Genomic DNA, 19560 nt, shown 5'->3' with positions numbered 1-19560 from the left:
GCACATATATTTGATGACCAGTTGGCTTTTGTAAGGGCCTTTGGAGGGGTCATTGTGCCTGTAAAGACTGCTTTTACTGGGTGTTGTAGTTCTTGTGATGTCTTTTTAGGGAAACCTTAGTTTTCCTCTTCCAAGGAGTTCGTAATTCCTAGTTCTGCTCTCCAGTGTCAGGGACATCCAGCCAATGCTTATACAGGTATGGGATCCAGAAACCTCTGAATTACAGTAACGCCATCTCCTATAGACACCATTATAAGCAAATAATTCTAATTTTAAAAATGATTTTGTTTTCTCTGTAATAATAAAACAGCAGTTTGTACTTATGCCAGCTAATATATAATGAATCCTTATTGGAGGCAAAACACTCCTATTGGGTTTAATTAATTGGGGATGCATCAAAGCCCGGATTTAGTTCGGGATTCGGGTCGAATCCAGCCTTCTTTTTTTTTTTTTTTTTAAGTATTCGGTTTTGGCCGAATCAATGGCCCCGGGCCAAAGCGAATCCGAATAAATTAGTATGTGCTAATTAGCATCCAGAAGGTTTAATCAGTATATGCTAATTTGGTTCGGTATTTGGTCGAATCCGTCGGACTGGGTTCGCGGGTGCAGCCAAATCCAAAATAGTGGGTTTGGTGCATCCCTAATTCAGATAGGTTTTCTATTCAGTTGTTAAAAATTATGCTTTCCTTTTGGTTTTTGCTATTATGGTCAGGAATTCGGCAGGGCAAAGGACATTTTTGATGCTGCTCATGTACCTTAAATTTTGTTGGATAGAAGTGTGACATCTCCATTTTTGGACTTAAAGGAACAGTAACACCAAAAAATGAAAGTGTATAAAAGTAACTGTTGCCCTGCACTGGTAAAAGTTGTGTGTTTACTTCAGAAAGTCTACTATAATTTATATAAATAAGCTGCTATGTAGCCATGGAGGCAGCCATTCAAAGGAGAAAAGGCACAGGCACATAGCAGATAACAGATAAAACACTATTGTATTCTACAGAACTTATCTGTTATCTGCTATGTAACCTGTGCCTTTTTTCCAGCTTGAATGGCTGCGCCCGTGGCTACACAGCAGCTTATTATATAAATTATAGTAGTGTTACTGTAGCAAACACACCAGTTTTACCAGTGCAGGGCAACAGTGCATTATATTTTTATTACTTTAAAGCTCTGTCATATTTCAGTGTTACTGTTCCTTTAAGGTTAGGTTCAGTTGGCTTGGTTGTCCTTAATTGTGCTCGGCTAATTTTATTAGAGGTATCTCAGGTTGTACTAACAAATATAACCATTAAATCTTACAGTATGTTCTGTGTGGTTTAGTATTATCACTCTCTGTGGTGCAATGACTGGGGTTGGGCAGGGACCTGCCTAGGTCAAGCAATCCATAGCAGTCAATAAAAAATAAGTGTTGCCCTTATTGAGCAAACTGTACCTTGATTGCTTTATTCTCCTGTATTTATATTTGTATTTCCCTATGCAGCTGTTTCTAGACAGAGATATGAGGGGAGACCTTTATACCCTTTATGCTTAGGGTTGTTACTAAATATTGTCAGATCATCAAATTTACTTTTATATGTTTTCTCTTTGAACATGTTTGTTTACATAGATCAGCCAACTAATATGGAAGCTGTATTTAAGGCCATAAAAGCCATATTAATGTTATCTGTAACTTATACTTTATTTACTAATGTTCCTGGGTAAATGTTGGCATTAACATTCAGCCAGTGGAGTTTAAGCACTATATACGTTAATATTTTATAGGTTTTTACATTTCCCAGCAGATGGCTGTGGGCACCGTATCTTGGCATGATTTACTGAAGGACTTATTCACTTCACTTTCTCTGTAGTTAGAACTTTGCAAAACTATGATTAATTATTTTGCTTTGTTCCCTAAGGAAATTTCTTCAGAACATAAAAAAAGTTGCAGCTATGAAGTCACCTGTGGCAGTTAGACATGACTGTCTGGAGAGTAACTTTTTTCTGCTAAAATACTGAGAGCATGGTATGAAGAGGCATGTTTAACAAGCCACCATTACTAAATATTTAGCTAGTGGCCCCATTGGTTATGCACTGGCAGCACAACCCAGTGTCCATGATTAATGGGTTTGATGCAAAGGAACAATATATAAACCTCTTTTTTTTTTTTTTTGCCTGGAAATTGTCAGCCCCCAAAGCCATTACTTTTCCAATCACAAACATTTCAGTCCAAATAACTGCTCATTAATAAAAGCCTATTACAATTATTGTAGAACACAATGCCGCAGATCACACTAGATTGCTTTATCCTAACAAACTTTGTGCAGGTGTTTGCTCCACATTACCGTCCTCCTTCTCAAGGAAAGCTGCTTTCCATTCAGTTACAGAAAACATCAGTGCACCAGAATCCTTCTAACCCTGTGAATATTATGTCAGGATGATAATTGACATTACCTTCATATATTGAATACACTTGATAAGTCTCTTCCGCTCAGAAGACATTTGAACTGTATCCGTACATTTTTGACTTGGCTGTTTTTACGTAGGAGGCTCTAACCCTCTGTTGCTCTCAACTACTTTTTCTCACCGTTGCCTTGGTTACAGTCCAGATATTCACTTAAATCGTCTTTACAGTAATTGGTTACCTATCTCTTCCTGAAAGTGGAGGAAGGGTTATTACATGTAATGTGATGCTTTACCACTCTTTTAATCCTATACTAAAATTTTTGTATTTTGTCCTTGTCATTTTGTGTACAGATTTCTTTTAGCATCTAAAAGCACCTAGGCAAAGTAGCGATGCCTAAAACATATATTTATATTTGTATATTTCAATTTGCAGACCTCCCAATTTATTTCACATGTATGCAATGTTTTAATGACCTTTTCTAAAAGAAAAAAAGCTTATATTTACATGTAGGATTTTCCTGCCATTTTTATTTCACTTCTTAATATACATTGCAAGGATTGTGCAAGATAAGACTTGATACTGGTCTATACAGAATGTTTTATTGATAATCTTGTGAATTTAATTACAGCTGGTTAGAGTGTCACTTATGATTTTGGCAGAAAACTTAGATAAAATAAATAGGTTTCTTAAAAATATAACTGTGCCTCCTGGATGCCCTACTGTGCCATAACACTGTGCTTATACTATATATCTTCCTAATCCTGCATCATTGCGGTATTTTATATTTCCATGTATATAGTTATCATCTTTTATTTATATAATGCCAATATATTCCTCAGCTCTTTGATAAATGTTTTGTGGAAAATAGGGTGTTTTGATCCAAATCTGCCATAGTTTCTCATGGCCTAGATATTGGAAAATCTTTGACTATGGTATGCACTAGGGCAGTGCTGTCCAACTTCTGCGGTGCCGAGGGCTGGAATTTCTCTTGCATACATGGTGGAGGGCCGCTTATGGAAGCCAGTTTTGGCCACTCCCCCATTTTAAACCACACCCACTTCAAACCACACCCATTTTATCACAATGGTCGCTGGAGGTATATCAACCATCATTCATATGTTAAAGAATTATATTATGTCATATTAAGACACACCCTTAAATCCATATGCCTCCTCCTCCCCTTTGGATAACACAGCAACCCCCAGCATATAATTACTCACCTTAAGGACCATTTAATGGCTATTTCCAACTGCTAACAAACTCCCAGAACAAGCCCCTGCCAGGTTCACCTCCCACAGACAGCATAGGGTAGGCAGAGTATGGCACACACAGGCAGCACTCTGCCTGTCCTATGCTGCCTGTGTGTGCCATACTCTGCCTGTCCTATGCTGCCTGTGGGTGTCATACCCTCCCTGCCCTATGCTGCCTATGTGCCATACTCTGCCTACCCTATGCTGCCTATACACAAGCAGCATAGTCCAGGCAGTCTGAGGTGTGAAGAGGTGAACAATGTCGGTGATTATAGCCTTAGCCTGAGGTGTGAACACTGCAGGGGGTGAACAATGCAGAGATTAAAAGGTGTGAACAACACAGGGAATAAAACAATACAGAGGGATTACAGCCTGAATCTGAGGTGATAACCATGCAGTTAATCACAGTACTGATACCATTTAAAGCTAACACAAAGTTAAGCCATCAAAGCAGCCAGACAGGTGGGGGGGCCACACAGAGGAGTGTCGAGGGCCGCATGCGGCCCGCGGGCCGCCAGTTGGACAGCACTGCACTAGGGTAAGGCCAGATCTTATAGAGAAGTGGTCAGGACTAGAGATAAGTCCAACATCAAATCTTAACCAGATAAACATACATGTATGTATATTGTTGCTGTTTTACCCTCTAAACATCCATTTTCTTCAGATAATAACAGTAAAACACATGCAGTGCACCACTATTAATATATCTATATACTTATATATTTGTTACAGCCTGGTATTTCAAAAAAAAAATACAAAACAATTTTATTTTTACAAATGTAATATATTATTGCCATGTATGTGTTAAGTAGTAAAATGTGATTGTAATCTTTACCTTTTATTTTAAAGGAACCTGATTCATTCCCCTTTGGTATCATGGATAAATGATGAATCACCTGCAGCGTCAACTGTACCTACCTCACAGGCAGCGGAACCAGCACCAGTTCAACAAGATCCTGAAGAGGAACTTACACTCCCTGCACATTCACTTACAACAAGTGACAAAGCTGCAGAAAGGTACAGCTTCATCTTTATAGTAAATACTAAAAGAATTGGTAAACATTGTGGGCCTGTTGGCTACCTGCTTGATTACCTAGATTCCACCATCTATAGTATTAAATGTGCGGCCACAACAGATGTATTGGAGAAAAAGAATGTATTGCCTTTGTATTGGTTTTGTATTGTTTACCAATACTCATGTAAGGCTAAGGGGTTGTGAGCAATACAAACCTAGGTGATGTTACATCTAAATGTTAATAAGTTAAAAGTAATATCATTTTACACAATATTGCCTCTTACTCTGCTACTTATGTATTGTCTCTTTCATTTATTTTCTTCTAATTCTATTTCATAACCTGAACTCTTTTACACATCCTGATTCATATATTTACTCACTCTAGTTTTAATCATAGAAAGCACCTTCCTTCCCCCTGACGACTAATATGGATAGGATGTCTGTTTTAGCCATTATAATGCTTGGAGTCTCCCATGATTTCAGTCATTTCTTCAAATCTCATCATTCCCCTATTGCAAGGCGGATTTTGGCTGGGTGTTGCACCCGGGCAGATTAAATGTTCTGGGTGCAAGCACAACTAGAAAATGTAGGGGCAGATTGTCAGCCTGTGCTTACTGAAAAGCCGCCCGGGGAACCCTTGCATTTACTGTCACATTTCAGATTCAGATCTCCCAAAAAATGTTATACTTCCCTGCCCTCTTGTCTGCCTGCTGCTTGTGTTTTCCTTTTTTTCATTTTGCATTACCCCTTTTCACTTTTGCCACTGTTGTCTAACCACTACTCTGCCTTCGTTTTTTACTGTTCTTCTCTTTGAAAATATCAGTTTTGTTCTTTTTAGTCCAATTCCCTTCTCTTTGAGCTTCTAATGTTCTTCCTTCCCTTGATTGTTATTCTACCATTCTTTCCGCCTATAGCTCTCTCTTTTTACACCCAACATTATTTTTTTTCTTTCTCCCTTTTTACTTTGATATTCCCTTCTATGTTTGTCTTTTCTTCCCCTGTGTTTTTATCTGTATAGTCTGTTTCTTTTTCTTCTTGTCTGCACATCAGCAAAAAGTGTAGAGCTGCCTGCTGAGAGAATATATTCTGTACAGATGGAGCACACCTTATTTAGACATTTGGCTTTGATGGCTCAATGTGTCCAAACTTGTAATAGACTATTAGTACACCTTTATCTACTTAGAATTAGTTTTGTAATATGCTGTGCAAAGTGTGCTGTGTAGCACTGTCTTTGTTTTGTTTTAAAATCAGTTTGCTTTATCTGTACTTTTATACTGTACTTTTTGGCAACAATGTAATAGAGGTCTCAGGGCTCATATACTGATAGAATGGTACAATGTGTGAAGAGAAGCTCCCATGATTTTCACATTTTGTATCACAGACTCAGGTCTTTGCTTCCCCCATGGATACAGCACTGTCTGTGTTTGGCAAAGCTTAATTCATGAGTGGGTGAAAAGATGCAAACAGGTCAGCCCTCTCTTGTGCCCTACTTGCTCCCTGTACATCATTTAGACACACGTTATTTAGTACCAACTTGGGTGGGTAGGATGCAGAGGAGCCCTGTACTTGGGTCAGGCTGTAAAGGCTCCCTTGTGCCTCCCAGCACTGCTCTCTGCACCTCCCACTGGAGTTTTTATCCAGCACAAAGTGCAGAGGACAGCAGGAGACAGAAGTCTTTTTATCTAAAAAGAAATATAATAGGATGGTAATATCAGAATTAACTTTAAATAAAGCATTAAATAAGCAAAGAATGTGGAAAATGTGATTAAGCTCCAATAAATGATTTTATGAATGCACATAGCAAGATGAGTTGGGATTAGGGTGTACAATGTATTGTGTTAGTAAAAAGCAATGAAACAGAATTGGTTGGCAGAATCAAGGATGAAAGAGGTTAATTTCTTTTTATTGTGTGATAGAAAAAGTGAACCAAACGGCAGAGGTATGGGGAGTCCAAGGGTGAAACATAGATGAGCAAGCATGAATCTGGCCCTAGTTGTCAGTGGTGGTGTTCCATTTCTTAAAGATAGAGAGTAAATAAGGGAAAAGTGTGAGTAAACAAATAATAGAGAATTATGAAGGGAGAGACACTTGCACTACCCCTGCTGCACTGTAATAATAAGTTCTGGTTATTATATTTTTGTTTTGACTATTAGCTTCAGTAGGGAACATAGAAATCTTTGTCTATTTCTTTCTGGCTTGGACACATAATCATACATTTTGGACTTCATTAGTAGACCTATATAACTATTGTTTGAAAGAGACAAGAGTTTGTGGTTTGACAGCATTGGGGATGTGCCTGAACAAGCCATATGTTATTAGAAGCAACAACCCCCTCATTTTCTTCATATCCCTTACAGGTATACTTTATAAATCTAGAACAACCAAAGCACATTGCATTGTAGAGTGCAGGGCCTTTAGAGTGACACTAACAAACACTTTGTCTGCAATTTGCAAGGAAATTCAATCTAAAATTTAAGAGAGTTATGAAGTTCAATTTCAAAATCACAAAATGCGTTAAAATAAAAATTGAAGTGGGAAGGGGCATCAAATGTAAAAAGAACATGGAGCAATATCTAGCATGTACAGTCATCTACAAAGCATTTGCTTGCACGTTGGCTGTAATTGGCTGTTCCAAGCATTATGAGAGCGGTGTGAGTTTGCTGTGGGTCTGTAGCGTGTTGATTGCTGACGTGCGGAATGAAAGCAGACTAATCATCCATCACTTTTCAGTCACTTTAAGATTTATAGAGTTTCACAGTAGATATCATGATTATATCCCTTGTTTGAAATCTGCTGGTTGCTGTTGCATTCAATAGGGAAACCACTGGATATCTGCAAATCAATAAAAGAATAGTAATTTCCACAGATCCCAAGCACTTTGAATGTTGTGCAGTACATTTCGGATGTTAACCCTTTCCTGTGTGGAAATATGTGGGTGATAATGTATGTTATTAGGAAAGAGACATCTAAGGTGAGGTGGCTGTTGATTGCTGCCTTCCCTGCATTCCAGGTTACAGGTGTAAATAGTTTATCATTTTATCCATCTTTATTTTTTACAGCTCTGCAAAGAAAAAGGCAAAAGCTGTATATCCCTGTGAGGCAGAACATAGCTCAGAACTATCTTTTGAAGTCGGAGCTGTTTTTGAGGATGGTAAGGAAACACCCTACATTAATATCTTAAGGGGACATCTATATTCATGAGTAGAAGAGATTTTGCATTAAAGTTCAACTGAAGGCTTGCTTTTTTTTTTTATTCTCAAAATGTTTGGGCATTTTTTGCTATTTGCTATTATTTTTGTATGTTAAGACATTTGATTATAGAAACACTTTCCATACACTGTAGGCTAACACTGCCCTAACCATGCTCCCATCTCTTACACACTTTGCTCACTGCTGTATGGTTTATATTAGTAGTTTGCAAGGGTCTCTTATTACTCCAGTGTTGTTTTTGAATAACAAGTTTAAGAAAATGTATTATTAATAAGAATAACTACTTCTTTTAAATGTCATACTAATGTTTTAGTATATATAAAAGGTAAATGGGTTGTTCACCTTTGAGTTAACTTTTAGAATAATGTAGAGGGTAATAATATTTGGAGACAATTTGCAATTTGTCTTTTTGTTCTCCATTTCTGAGTTTCAGCAGCTATCTGGTTGCTAGGGTCTAAATTTACCTTAGCGACCAGGGAGTGGTCTGAATGAGAGACTGGTATTTGAATAGGAGAGGACATGAATAGAAAAATAAATAATAAAAGGCAACAATAACAGTAATATTGTAGCAGTATTTTGTGGCTGCTGTGACCCCATTTGAAAGCAGCAAAGAGTCAAAAGAAGAAGGCAAATCATTCAAAAACTATAACAAATAAATATTGAAGACCAATTGAAAAGTTGCTTAGAATTAGCCATTCTATAACATACTAAAAGTTAACTCAATGGGGAACTACCTCCTATAAGCAAGTTGAGGAACTCAGAGCTCAATGCTATTGCCTTGATTTGCACTGATTTAGGTTTCACATTCAGAGTGATACCATATTGTAAATGGCTACCAGGGTGGCAACAGCTCATTCATGCCGTAGTATCCCTAAAAACTGTTTCAATAAGTAGTAGTAGTGAAATGTGTTCTAAGAGGAATTTCTGACACATTTTTAGAAATACAAATGTTATTTCTTCAGATATTCTTCTTACCCTGTTGGTAGTGACCAATTAATGGCACTTGATAAATTGCTTCTCATAATTGCCTTCTAATCACACTGAAGCCACCTTTTACTTTAGTTCAGTTTTAATTTCATTGCTTTCTGCTTCTCTCCATTTTTCTCATCTAACCCATTAATAAATAACATTTTGCGAGGCAAAGCATTGTAGGAAGCCATGTGCAGTGACTGTTTGTTTATGTTGCTTTAATTTGAGAGCACTCAGCATTTTAATTTCCTGTAAAGAAATGACAAATTGATTCGCTAGCAGGTGTTGGAGCCTATGATAGTTCTCCATTAAGGCAGGCTTTCTGGCTGTAGCTAGAGTTAGAGAAGGGCAAGACTAGTAGTTCTTTTATTTGCACTTACAGCACTGCTACAGAGACTGCCAGGATGTAACCATTCCCCAGCATAGATGGTAAATGACCAAATCCTTTCTTTCTGCATGCGATACAAGGATTAAACAGCTGATAGTGCTCAGTGTTGGTACCGAGCAGGGCTGAGCATTAACACCCAGTAGATTAAAGGGGACCTGTCACCCTAAGAAATAACTCCAAATTATTTTCTATATTCTTAGTTGAGCAAAATAAACTTTACTTACTCTGTATAAATAATATAAATCTTGTTTCTTTCTATCTTGGAATTACTCAATCACAGCAACAGGCAGCTGCCATTTTGTGGACACTGTTATGAAGGCAAACTTTGTATCATGCCAAAATCTTGTTTCTGTGCCAGAATGGGGTACCAGATGCCCATGTCCATGCACTGGCTACACAATTAGATGATGAGGAGGGAGGGAAATGTTTAAAAGTATGGAAAGCAGATGTTCTATATCAGGGTGAGATAATATGAATCTGACAGGGGGGGGGCTTCAAGGGAGTCTTCTTATTTATGCTGACTGCAATTTCCTTCTTTCCTTTTGCTTCGCAGTTCATTATTCAAGGGAGCCAGGGTGGCTCGAAGGGACACTGAACGGGAGGCGGGGACTGATTCCAGAAAATTATGTTCAGTTTCTTTAGCCTTGGCTACTCAACTCTGAAGCTGTACATGGTATCCATGGATTTCCCTTCTAACTGCACTTCCATTATTTCCTGGCTGCTTTGTGACCTGCTCCAACTTCAGCTGGAGAAGAGAATGGTCTTGTATGCAAAGCCTCGCGATGTTGCCAAACCGAAATGATTTGTTTTAGGACAGTGTTTTATAAAACAACGTTGCTCGTTTTAGTTCTATCTCACACCTCTTTCAAGTGAACTCTTTTGATTACTTTGTCACTAAAGTCACACATTTCATTCCTGGATATTATTATTATTTTTGGAATTCTATTAAAATAGTGTCATTAACGTACTTTTTGACTACACATTTTAGAGAAATGTGATGCATGTTTCACCCATAGTATAAAACTGCCTTCCTGTGGCCTCTCAGGAGCCGGTGATGTAGAAAGAGTTCAGAACACTCAAACACAGGGACGTCTGTCTCGCTGCCCTCCAGCTCTATTGTATTCCAGCTCCCAGCATCCCCAGCTGGAGGACCCAGTGTCTGGCACCTCTGCTTTAAGTCTTTTGCTGCTGTGATTGGAAACACATTTTGTCTCAAATTTCAAACTGTTGATCAATTGTCCTCATTTTATATACATATATATATTTTTTTTTTGTTGTTGTTCTTGTTGTTGGTCAACACTATTTTTTTTTTTTTTTATTGCAGGCGCATAATTTCGGTATTTTAGCTTTCAGTTGTTTTGTGTTATTTTAATAGTCCTGCCAAATGTTATCACTTTCCCTGAAATAAAAGCTGTTTGTTATTTGATTTTTCTCTTGTGTTGTGAATGCAGATTGTTGCATGCGCCCCTCCGTAGGCTTGTTCTTGTTCTTTATGTCAGAACTAAAGTTTTATGCTTTATTTAATACATCCAACAACTACAGAAACATCTAAATAAACTATTATGTCCTGTATTACTGATGACATCACCATGCACTGTTTATATACAGGTAATGGCTTTTGTGTATTATATATAAATATATATGCAGCTTTGAAGGACAAGTATAGCCAATTGCATAGCCACTCTATCATGCAGAACTGAATAATAAAAAAGGGATATTGGAGATACATAATTAGCAAAACATTAGCAAGACATTCTACTCATCTTCAATGAGTTTACCAACTTTCAAAAATTACATTTTTCTAGGGAATGTCGAGACACTCACTTATGACTGGTAAGTTCTGCATAAAGGGACATATTTTTGAGTTTTATGCACTTAGTAAATCTTTGACTCCTGCCCAGGGCCGGCATCAGAAACTTTTAGGCCTCATACAAGTTGTTTATATGGGGCCCCATGAACAGAAGCACGCAGTACCAACATTATGGTCACGCTCCTTGTGCAATATAAACAGCTGATGTTACTCTATAATAAGCAGTTCATATAAAGAGTTCAATTGATTAATGTGCTAATTAACAGTCAGTTCATTGGGGGTCAGTGGAGTTTACTCTAAGTTTAACCCCTTCCCACCTTCCTGCCCCTGCTCTGTGCTGTCATTGCTTGATATGGAAGTAACAAAACTGTGTAAGTTTGGCGGCCCAATAACTAGTCAGTAGTAAAAATAGTAAATAGTAAAAATAATGAATGTGCTAATAAGTCAGTATTAGTGGTGTGGAGTTTATATGTAAGTTTTGAAAGTTTCTTTAAAAGTAACATGTTTTTTCTAATGTATGTAAATTGCGTAAGTGTTGGGGCCCAATGATGCTACTATGGGGCCCAACAACCAGTCATTCCCCTGCTGGAAAGTTCAAGTAAGAGCTAATCATATAATATATATATATATACTATAATTATTATATAACTTTATATGTAACAATTTGCCTAACCCTTGCAACACTGCCAGGCCCCCATACAGAAGAGGATATCGCCAGCCCCAGTACAACTGAACCCCTTCTCCCCCTGATGGCGAAAATCCATAAATAGGTGACCGTTCTGTTGTAATGAGAATGTCTTATCAGATTAAAAAATGTAGAAAAATGGTTAAAACATCAAAATACACAAAGCCTCAGATTAATAAAAACAAAAAAACGTTAGCCTTGCAGTGAAACAAAATCTATCAAGTGCTTATACACGAAGGGAATGAAAACTGCATAGCCGGTACCTAAATGTACTTTGGCCTGTGAGTGAATTCCTGCCATGTGCATGAAAACGAGTGCAGTTTTTCCCTCACTACTTCAAGGGGGAGATTTACCAACGTTAATTTCATTTTTTTTTGTGCTAAAACTTGCAAAATTCAAATTATGGTTAAAACACTGGAATGCCTAAAAAAAACGACCACTCAAATGTAAAACGTCACCATCTAAACGCTTGTGAGTTTATATAGAAGTCAATAGGAAAATTCAAGGTGTTCAGGTTTTTTTATTCAAACGAGTTTTCCATATTAATAAATAAGTGAACATTCAAATGTTTTTAAAATGTGAGTTTACTGGAGATTTGCTAAATAAGCCCATAAGTATCAGGGATGGGGCTGGCCTGAGGCTGCTTAGCTGTGCCGCTTATATTACCTGTTATTTACAGGACCAGAATCCATTAAAAGCCTCAGTGTTTATTTCTATTCACGAGCGAAACCATTTGAATTTGTTTTTTTTCCCTGCTCACAATGATGTGATTTAGTTTCTAGGAAACTACATAATGTTTCTAAGAAGCCCTAACAACAGTGTGTCCTGACAACTGTTTATATTTTTTGATGTTTGTGTTCATATTAAAACCCAGTGATGTCCCACCTGTGGCCTCTCAGCTGTTGTTTTACTACATCTCCCCGATGCATCAAAAACAAAGTCCCCCGCATTTCCAATCACTTCCTTTAAAAGGCGACTGCTGCCTTCATGCCTGTAGCAGCCCAGGAGAATGGATCAGTGGCGGCAGATCCAGCGTGGATACAACTCACCAGCAGCTCAGCGTATCTGTGCCATGTAGGATTCCTATTCCATTGCCCAACCAAAAATAAATATTTACCTTATACGCATGACTGAGGGAAGAATACTGGCTATGAGATAAAATATAATTTTCTTTTTAAAGTGATACTGACAGTCAATTTTTTTTTTTTATACCTGCTGTTGTGTTAAAATTTGTATCAGATTTAAATTCCTTATAAACTAAATCTGCAAAGTTTTTTTGCTTCACAATTATGGTAGCACGAATTACAGACCCACGGAGCAGCCATGTTTGTTCCCCTCTTCCAGGTTTTAATTTAAATGCCTCCCAAGTGAATAAATATGCCCAATCACAAACCTGCAACCCCCCTTCTGCTTTCAGCCGGTGTGTGACAAGCTCAGCTCCGTTGTCTGTGTGTAATGGGGAGGGGGGAGGGAGAGCCCTTAGAAGCAGACAGACAATGGAGAGCTTAAAGAATAAGTAAGCCTTTTTTTTTTTTCTATGAGTAAAATTAAACAGCCTCCAGAAATACCTACCTTTGTCCCAGCATTCTCTTTGACCTGGTTCCTCAGTTAGAAGTTGATTGTTTTTCTTTGCTTCCTTGTGCAGAGTGAAGCCCCGCCCCTACTTCCTGTTCAGTTCTCTCTTCAATTCGACAAGGTTGTCGGAGTGGAGAGCCTTCTGGGCATGCCTGGAGGCAGCAGGAGCCAGTCTGTGCATTAGCAGGGTTTTTGGGTTTTTTTGATGAGAGACCTGAACAGGAAGTGGGGGCGGGGCTTCACTCTTGTAAGAGGGCACACTTACTCTTCCACATCAGAGGGGTAACAGGCGCTTGCAGATCCCCAGAATGGAGACATTTTGGAAACATACTTTACAACACTGTATCCCAAGGCTTGATTTATATGCAATCATTTAGTTCCTAGGTTATTTGCCACATATTACACCCATGTAAATTCACCAGTTTATTTATCTATTTATATACAACAACTTCTATTTAGATTCTGGGAATTGATTTTGGGGATCGCCCTGGAGCCTGTATAGATAATTAGGACCAGTAATACTGTAGCTTTGGGTACTTCATAAGGGTGGTTGTTATTTTTCAATTGCTTGAAAAAGAGGTAGGAGCCTTAGGGGGCAATGTAATTAAAGCTGGTAACAGAAAAATGATTTGCTATTTGAAAAATGTATGCAAACAAATTTGCCTTTGTGCGAATCTAATATGGGCTTTGCGAATGTGGAATCTTTTTAGTGACTACTTCCCAAAGTAAAAGAAAGTTTTCAAATGTTATTGTTTGTGACAGTGAGCAGTGTTACGTTTGCTCCAAAGTATTACGCCACCTTCAAGTATTTCTTAAAATGTTTGCGATGTGCAATTTTTTGCGTAAAAACGCGACTTTTTTGGCGTCTTTACGATTTTTGCGTAAAAACGCGAGTTTTTCGGCATCTTTACGAAAGTTGCGCAAAGTCGCGATTTTTTCGTAGCGTTAAAACTTGCGCGAAACGTCGTGCCTTTTAAGTTTTAACGCTACGTAAAAGGCGCGACTTTGCGCGCAAGTGTTAACACTACGAAAAAATCGCGACTTTGCGCAACTTTCGTAAAGACGCCAAAAAAACTCGCGTTTTTACGCAAAAATCATAAAGACGCCGAAAAACTCGCGTTTTTACACAAAAATCGTAAAGACGCCGAAAAAATCGCAAAAAATACGAGAAAGTTGCAAAATGTTCGTTTCCAATCGGAATTTTTCCAATTCGGATTCGAAATCGTGTCTTAGTAAATCAGCCCCTGAGAGTGTGAATTGGAGCACAATTTGCTTTGCTACAAAGTCCTGTATTGCAGATCAGTCACCACTAAAGGTCCCCATACACGGTAAGATCCGCTCGCTTGGCGAGAGCGCCAAGCAAGCGGATCTTCCCCCGATATCCCCACCTACGGGTGGGCGATATCGGGGAGCTTGAAGTTAAAAAAAAAAAATAATCCGATCGTTTTGCCCTGGGGCCAAACGATCGGATTATGTGGGCGGCAATGGGGCAGTCAGTTCGGGGACCGCATCAACGAGCCGATGCGGTCCCCGATCCGACTGGGTCTTCTAACCTGGCCGACCGATAGCTGGCCAATTTCAGGCCAGATATCGGTCGGCCAGCCCACTCGTTTCTGCCCCTACACGGGCAGACAAGCTGCCGAGTCGGTCCAAGGGACCGATATCGGCAGCTTCTATTGGCCCGTGTATGGGGGCCTTTACACTATGTAAGCAGCACAGCGACATTTTGGGAACCTGCACCCCCTTTATTCAGCCTGACCCGACCCCCTACAGAAGCTGCTTTATATCATCTGCCTGCGCTCAGCAGCCCTGTCTTTATAAACTCATTTAGATGATTAAAATTAGGGACCCCATACTTCTGGAATCTTTTTATTACAGTTCTATTGTCATTCTATGTTGGCAAAATGCTGTTACCCAAATCCAGTGAGAAATGTTACTCCTGTTTTCAGTCAATTTCTTTTATGAGTAATGAATGTCCCAAATTTGGCACAGCCCTTATATCAGTTGGGTAAAATGCCCTTTTAAACTAACTAACATAAATATCTACAAAGTTGTATAAGGGAAATGTTTAACTTTCTCAACCTTTTTCCTTTTTTGTTTTGATCATTCTGCTGAGTTTACCATCATTGTCTACAGATTTTTTTCATTAAAAAAAACAGAAAATTTGCAAGCATGAATTTCCCATAACTGTCCGTTGTAAGAATTTATTATGTATCTGATTTTTTGTTTAATATGCAACAATTTTTATCATAGGTTTTATGGTTCTTCACCTTCTCAGACCTGGCAAAAAAAAATAAAACATTGGTGACATTAACACAAATTAGTAAATACAGTAATGATCATTGTGTTAAAAATTCAATCTGTTGTTTTGTTGATTTTTGATAAGTGTGACATGGAGGAAGGCGCCATTTGGAATGAAAACGGAGCAGGGGAAAAGTCAACCATTTATAAAATTGCCTCGTATGGAAGGGTATCGCAAACTAATGGTTTGCAAGGAAGCAGATTAAACTTACTGTAAACAAGCTCCTCCCCTTGCCTATTCTATCTGCCAAATCAGTCTCTGTTGACCAAACTGGCAGTCATCCATTATAGTGAAAAGACATACTATTTTCTGATTAATGTTTGTTTGGGCCTGTTTATATTGATTTGGCTCAAGTGGAAAATCTATTCAGCCTAGACACATTGTATGTGATACAACTTCCCACATCATCTGACCTTTGGTCTAAATTAGGATCAGCCTTATTTGGCCCACCAGTTGGATGGAAAGATTGTTTTGTTGCAGATATTGCTATACATGTGGATCTTTAAATGGCTCCTAAATACGATAATGAGGTAAATACAATCTTAAAAAAAGAAAAGGATGTAGTACTTAAAAAAGCTCCATTCAAATGCCAAGATAACCTGACATTCATAGAAGACCTGCAAAAGACATTCTCACCATGAAAAGCCCATTGCAGCAGATCTGTCAAACACTGCGGCTTTGGGTATATTCTGCATATGAGAATGTTCAAGATCTGATGAACAATTAACTAATATTTAACTGCAGAGCTGAACTGCCTCCATATTGATTGGGGTGAAATAAATGCAGTCAGGGCAGTAGAACTAAATGCATTCTTCTACTGTCTCAGTTTGTTTACATCGCTTTGTAACTTATAAAAACTAGGAACTTCTAGAGTACTAATTATATAATGCTTAAATAAACAAGAAAGGTTTAAGTTCATACAAGATACTACTGTCTGCCCATCGTTTCCAGGCGTCAGACCATTAAAAGGCTTGTGGTTTCAAATGAAGACAGTAGTTATAAAACAAAGGAAGTATTTTCTTGCTGTAAGAAAAGCCAAAGATGATTCAGCAACAGTGAATAAAAGCACAGGGAAAATTCTCATAAAATTCTTTTTTGAAACTGGCAAATATCTAAGAATGTTCCATTGTGTGGTTTCATATTAAATATCTCGAATGTTATAGTATTAGAAGACAAGATCAACATTTGTTGCCTTTGTCTGTTGGCTTTATTATTATTGTTACATGATTATGAATACAAATAGAAAGGACTATGTTGTTTTAATTGCTAAAAAGCCTTTCAAAATAAAAAAAGATTTCTTGTTCTGTTTATAAATGATTTTTATTTGTACTTGTGATAATTCTTTCTGTTCCAAAGAGAGGTTTATTATAAGCTAAAAGTAAAAGAAAAGACAAAAAATGCGGTGGGGTTAAAGGGCATGGAAATAGGGGTAAATGAAATAAGAGGTACCTGCCTGGCACCCCCTCACTGTTACGCCCTAGGCAGGTGCCTCTTCTGCCTTCCCATAGTCACTGATACAGTGACTATAATCCCATAGTCAGTACAACAGGAGTTATAAACAGAATATAAAGCTGTGTGAGATGGTGCGCACTTACCCCACTGTGCTCCTCTGCATTTTGGGAAGAGAAAGAGCAAATAGCGTTGCAGTGGGTGGGGGTACACTGGGGCAGTTTAGGACGGAGGCCTCCCTGGGCTACTACATTTTGTTTTTTTGTTCTTCATGGGATTGTTACATTTGAATACATGTAATGTATTACAGATCAGCAATCAACAATGCATTTAGTTTGTTTATCATGGATTTCAAGCACAAATATAGTTAATGTGCAAATAGTTTTGGGCACTTTGTTCAAGTTATATTTTATAACTATAACAATAAACATTAAAGGAGAAGGAAAGGCTAATAAAGAGTTAATCTCAAGCTGCAGGCATACCTTCAGTTCTCTCAATAGTGCCCTTAAGTCTCCCCATATTTCTCCTGTTCAGATGATCAGAAGGAAATAAAAACACTGAGCTGTGTAAAGAAAATTCTCATAATGCCTCACTCCTGCACCAAGACCAAGACCCATGTATATGCTCAGTTAGTAAGACTATGAGTCAGCTTCCTGTTGATTGGCTCAGATCCACATTCCTAAGGGGGGGGGAGTGAGTTCTTAGCATTCTTGAGGGAGTGGGGAGTAGGAGAGAGCAGAGAGCAGAGATCTGCGTGTCTCAGGAAAACAGACACAACAAATCTTTTGACAGATGACAGCTTACTTAGTTTTTACTTTTCTTTCTCCTTTAACAATTTCAAACCATTGGTGGGAGTACACATTTTGATAAATTTGCCCCTAGGAGCCACACTAACGCTTGCAAAGCCCAAGAACTTAGGTAAGTAGCAACAAGAATGCATTGAATGGGAAATGTAGTTCCCTACACAATGCAACAATCATACTCTTGGGGGCTGATTTACTAAGACACGAATTCAAAATCCGAATTGGAAAAATTCCGATTGGAAAACGAACATTTTGCGACTTTTTCGTATTTTTTGCGATTTTTTCATCGCCGTAACAATTACGATTTGTGCGAAAAGACGCGACTTTTTCGCAACCGTTACGATTTGCTCGTATCTTGTCGCGACTTTTTCGTATTGAGCGCTCGTAAGCGGCGGGCGAAACTTTCAGACTTTTGGAAGCCTCCCATAGGACTCAATGGCACTCTGCAGCTCCAACCCGGCCCAAGGAAAGTCTCCCATAGGGCTCAATGGCACTCTGCAGCTCCAACCTGGCCCAAGGAAAGTCTCCCATAGGGCTCAATGGCACTCTGCAGCTCCAACCCGGCCCAAGGAAAGTCTCCCATAGGGCTCAATGGCACTCTGCAGCTCCAACCTGGCCCAAGGAAAGTCTCCCATAGGGCTCAATGGCACTCTGCAGCTCCAACCCGGCCCAAGGAAAGTCTCCCATAGGGCTCAATGGCACTCTGCAGCTCCAACCTGGCCCAAGGAAAGCCTCCCATAGGGCTCAATGGCACTCTGCAGCTCCAACCTGGCCCAAGGAAAGCCTCCCATAGGACTCAATGGCACTCTGCAGCTCCAACCTGGCCCAAGGAAAGCCTCCCATAGGACTCAATGGAACTCTGCAGCTCCAACCAGGCCCAAGAAAAGTCACCATACTGAAGCTTGAATGAATCCGAAACTTTCGTACTCGGTGCGAAAGCTGCGAAAAAGTCGCGACTTTTTGCGAAACATTTGGAATGGCTACGAAAAAGTCGCGACAATTTTGCGACAATCGCAAAATACCGATCATTACGAAAAAAATGCATTCGGACGCATTCGGCCAGTTCGTGGGTTAGTAAATGTGCCCCTAGGTGTTAGTGAAAGGAATATTGTTTATATATATTGGATGCATAAATTCGGTGCTGCTCCAGGAGTTTTGAGCTGCAGAAACCTGTGTTGTAGGTTAGGCCCATGCTACTGGATGTGGCCCTCCAAGGGATTTGTTTGCCCCCAGTCTGCTTTATCATTATGTATTGTAATGTAATATTTAATATAATGTGTATTATGAAAGATTAACATGAAAAGTTGAAGCTCAGTAGGCTGGAGATCCATGATATACAGAATAACAACAGATGCTTCTGAGCATTACTGCAGACTCAGCCCCATATAGTCACCTTATATAGTAAGACAGAACTTCAGTCTGTTATTCAGTGCATTTTCTGTTCCTCCCATGTAACTGAATCAGCTGTGTTTTACTATGTACTAATTCTGCCCTTGCTTTATAGCCGTACCTCTCCAGCACCAGAAGTTTGTCCCCCACGTCAGGACTTTTTGGCTCTATTTGGGCCCCTCGGAACGATGCCTTTGATGGCTGCTGCCGGTCAGTGGCTCTCCTCCCCATTCTGAGCACGTTGGGAATCACTCAGTTATGTGCAAGCCGGAGTACTTGCCTAGATTTAACCCCTTCCATGCCTACATGAACCTGAACGTATGGACAGGAAC

General features: G+C 39.0%; 1 protein-coding gene and 1 long non-coding RNA gene across 2 annotated transcripts in view; both read left to right on the top strand.

The window, feature by feature from the left end:
- Positions 1 to 10641, top strand: part of arhgap10 (Rho GTPase activating protein 10) — a 110323-nt gene extending 99682 nt beyond the window's left edge. The window contains exons 21-23 of the mRNA XM_002933502.4: positions 4483 to 4650; positions 7708 to 7799; positions 9769 to 10641. Coding sequence (XP_002933548.2) covers positions 4483 to 4650; positions 7708 to 7799; positions 9769 to 9857 — 349 coding nt within the window. The 3' untranslated portion in view covers positions 9858 to 10641. The remainder of the gene's footprint in view (positions 1 to 4482; positions 4651 to 7707; positions 7800 to 9768) is intronic.
- Positions 10642 to 19136: 8495 nt separating this feature from the next.
- Positions 19137 to 19530, top strand: LOC116408481. The gene is made up of 2 exons (XR_004220985.1): positions 19137 to 19240; positions 19344 to 19530. It is a non-coding gene; the product is annotated as an uncharacterized LOC116408481 (long non-coding RNA).
- Positions 19531 to 19560: the final 30 nt, after the last annotated feature.

This window comes from Xenopus tropicalis, chromosome 1, assembly GCF_000004195.4.
Source record: "Xenopus tropicalis strain Nigerian chromosome 1, UCB_Xtro_10.0, whole genome shotgun sequence".
In the NCBI taxonomy this organism is placed as follows: Eukaryota; Metazoa; Chordata; class Amphibia; order Anura; family Pipidae; genus Xenopus; species Xenopus tropicalis.
This window is presented reverse-complemented; position numbering and strand designations above follow the sequence as displayed.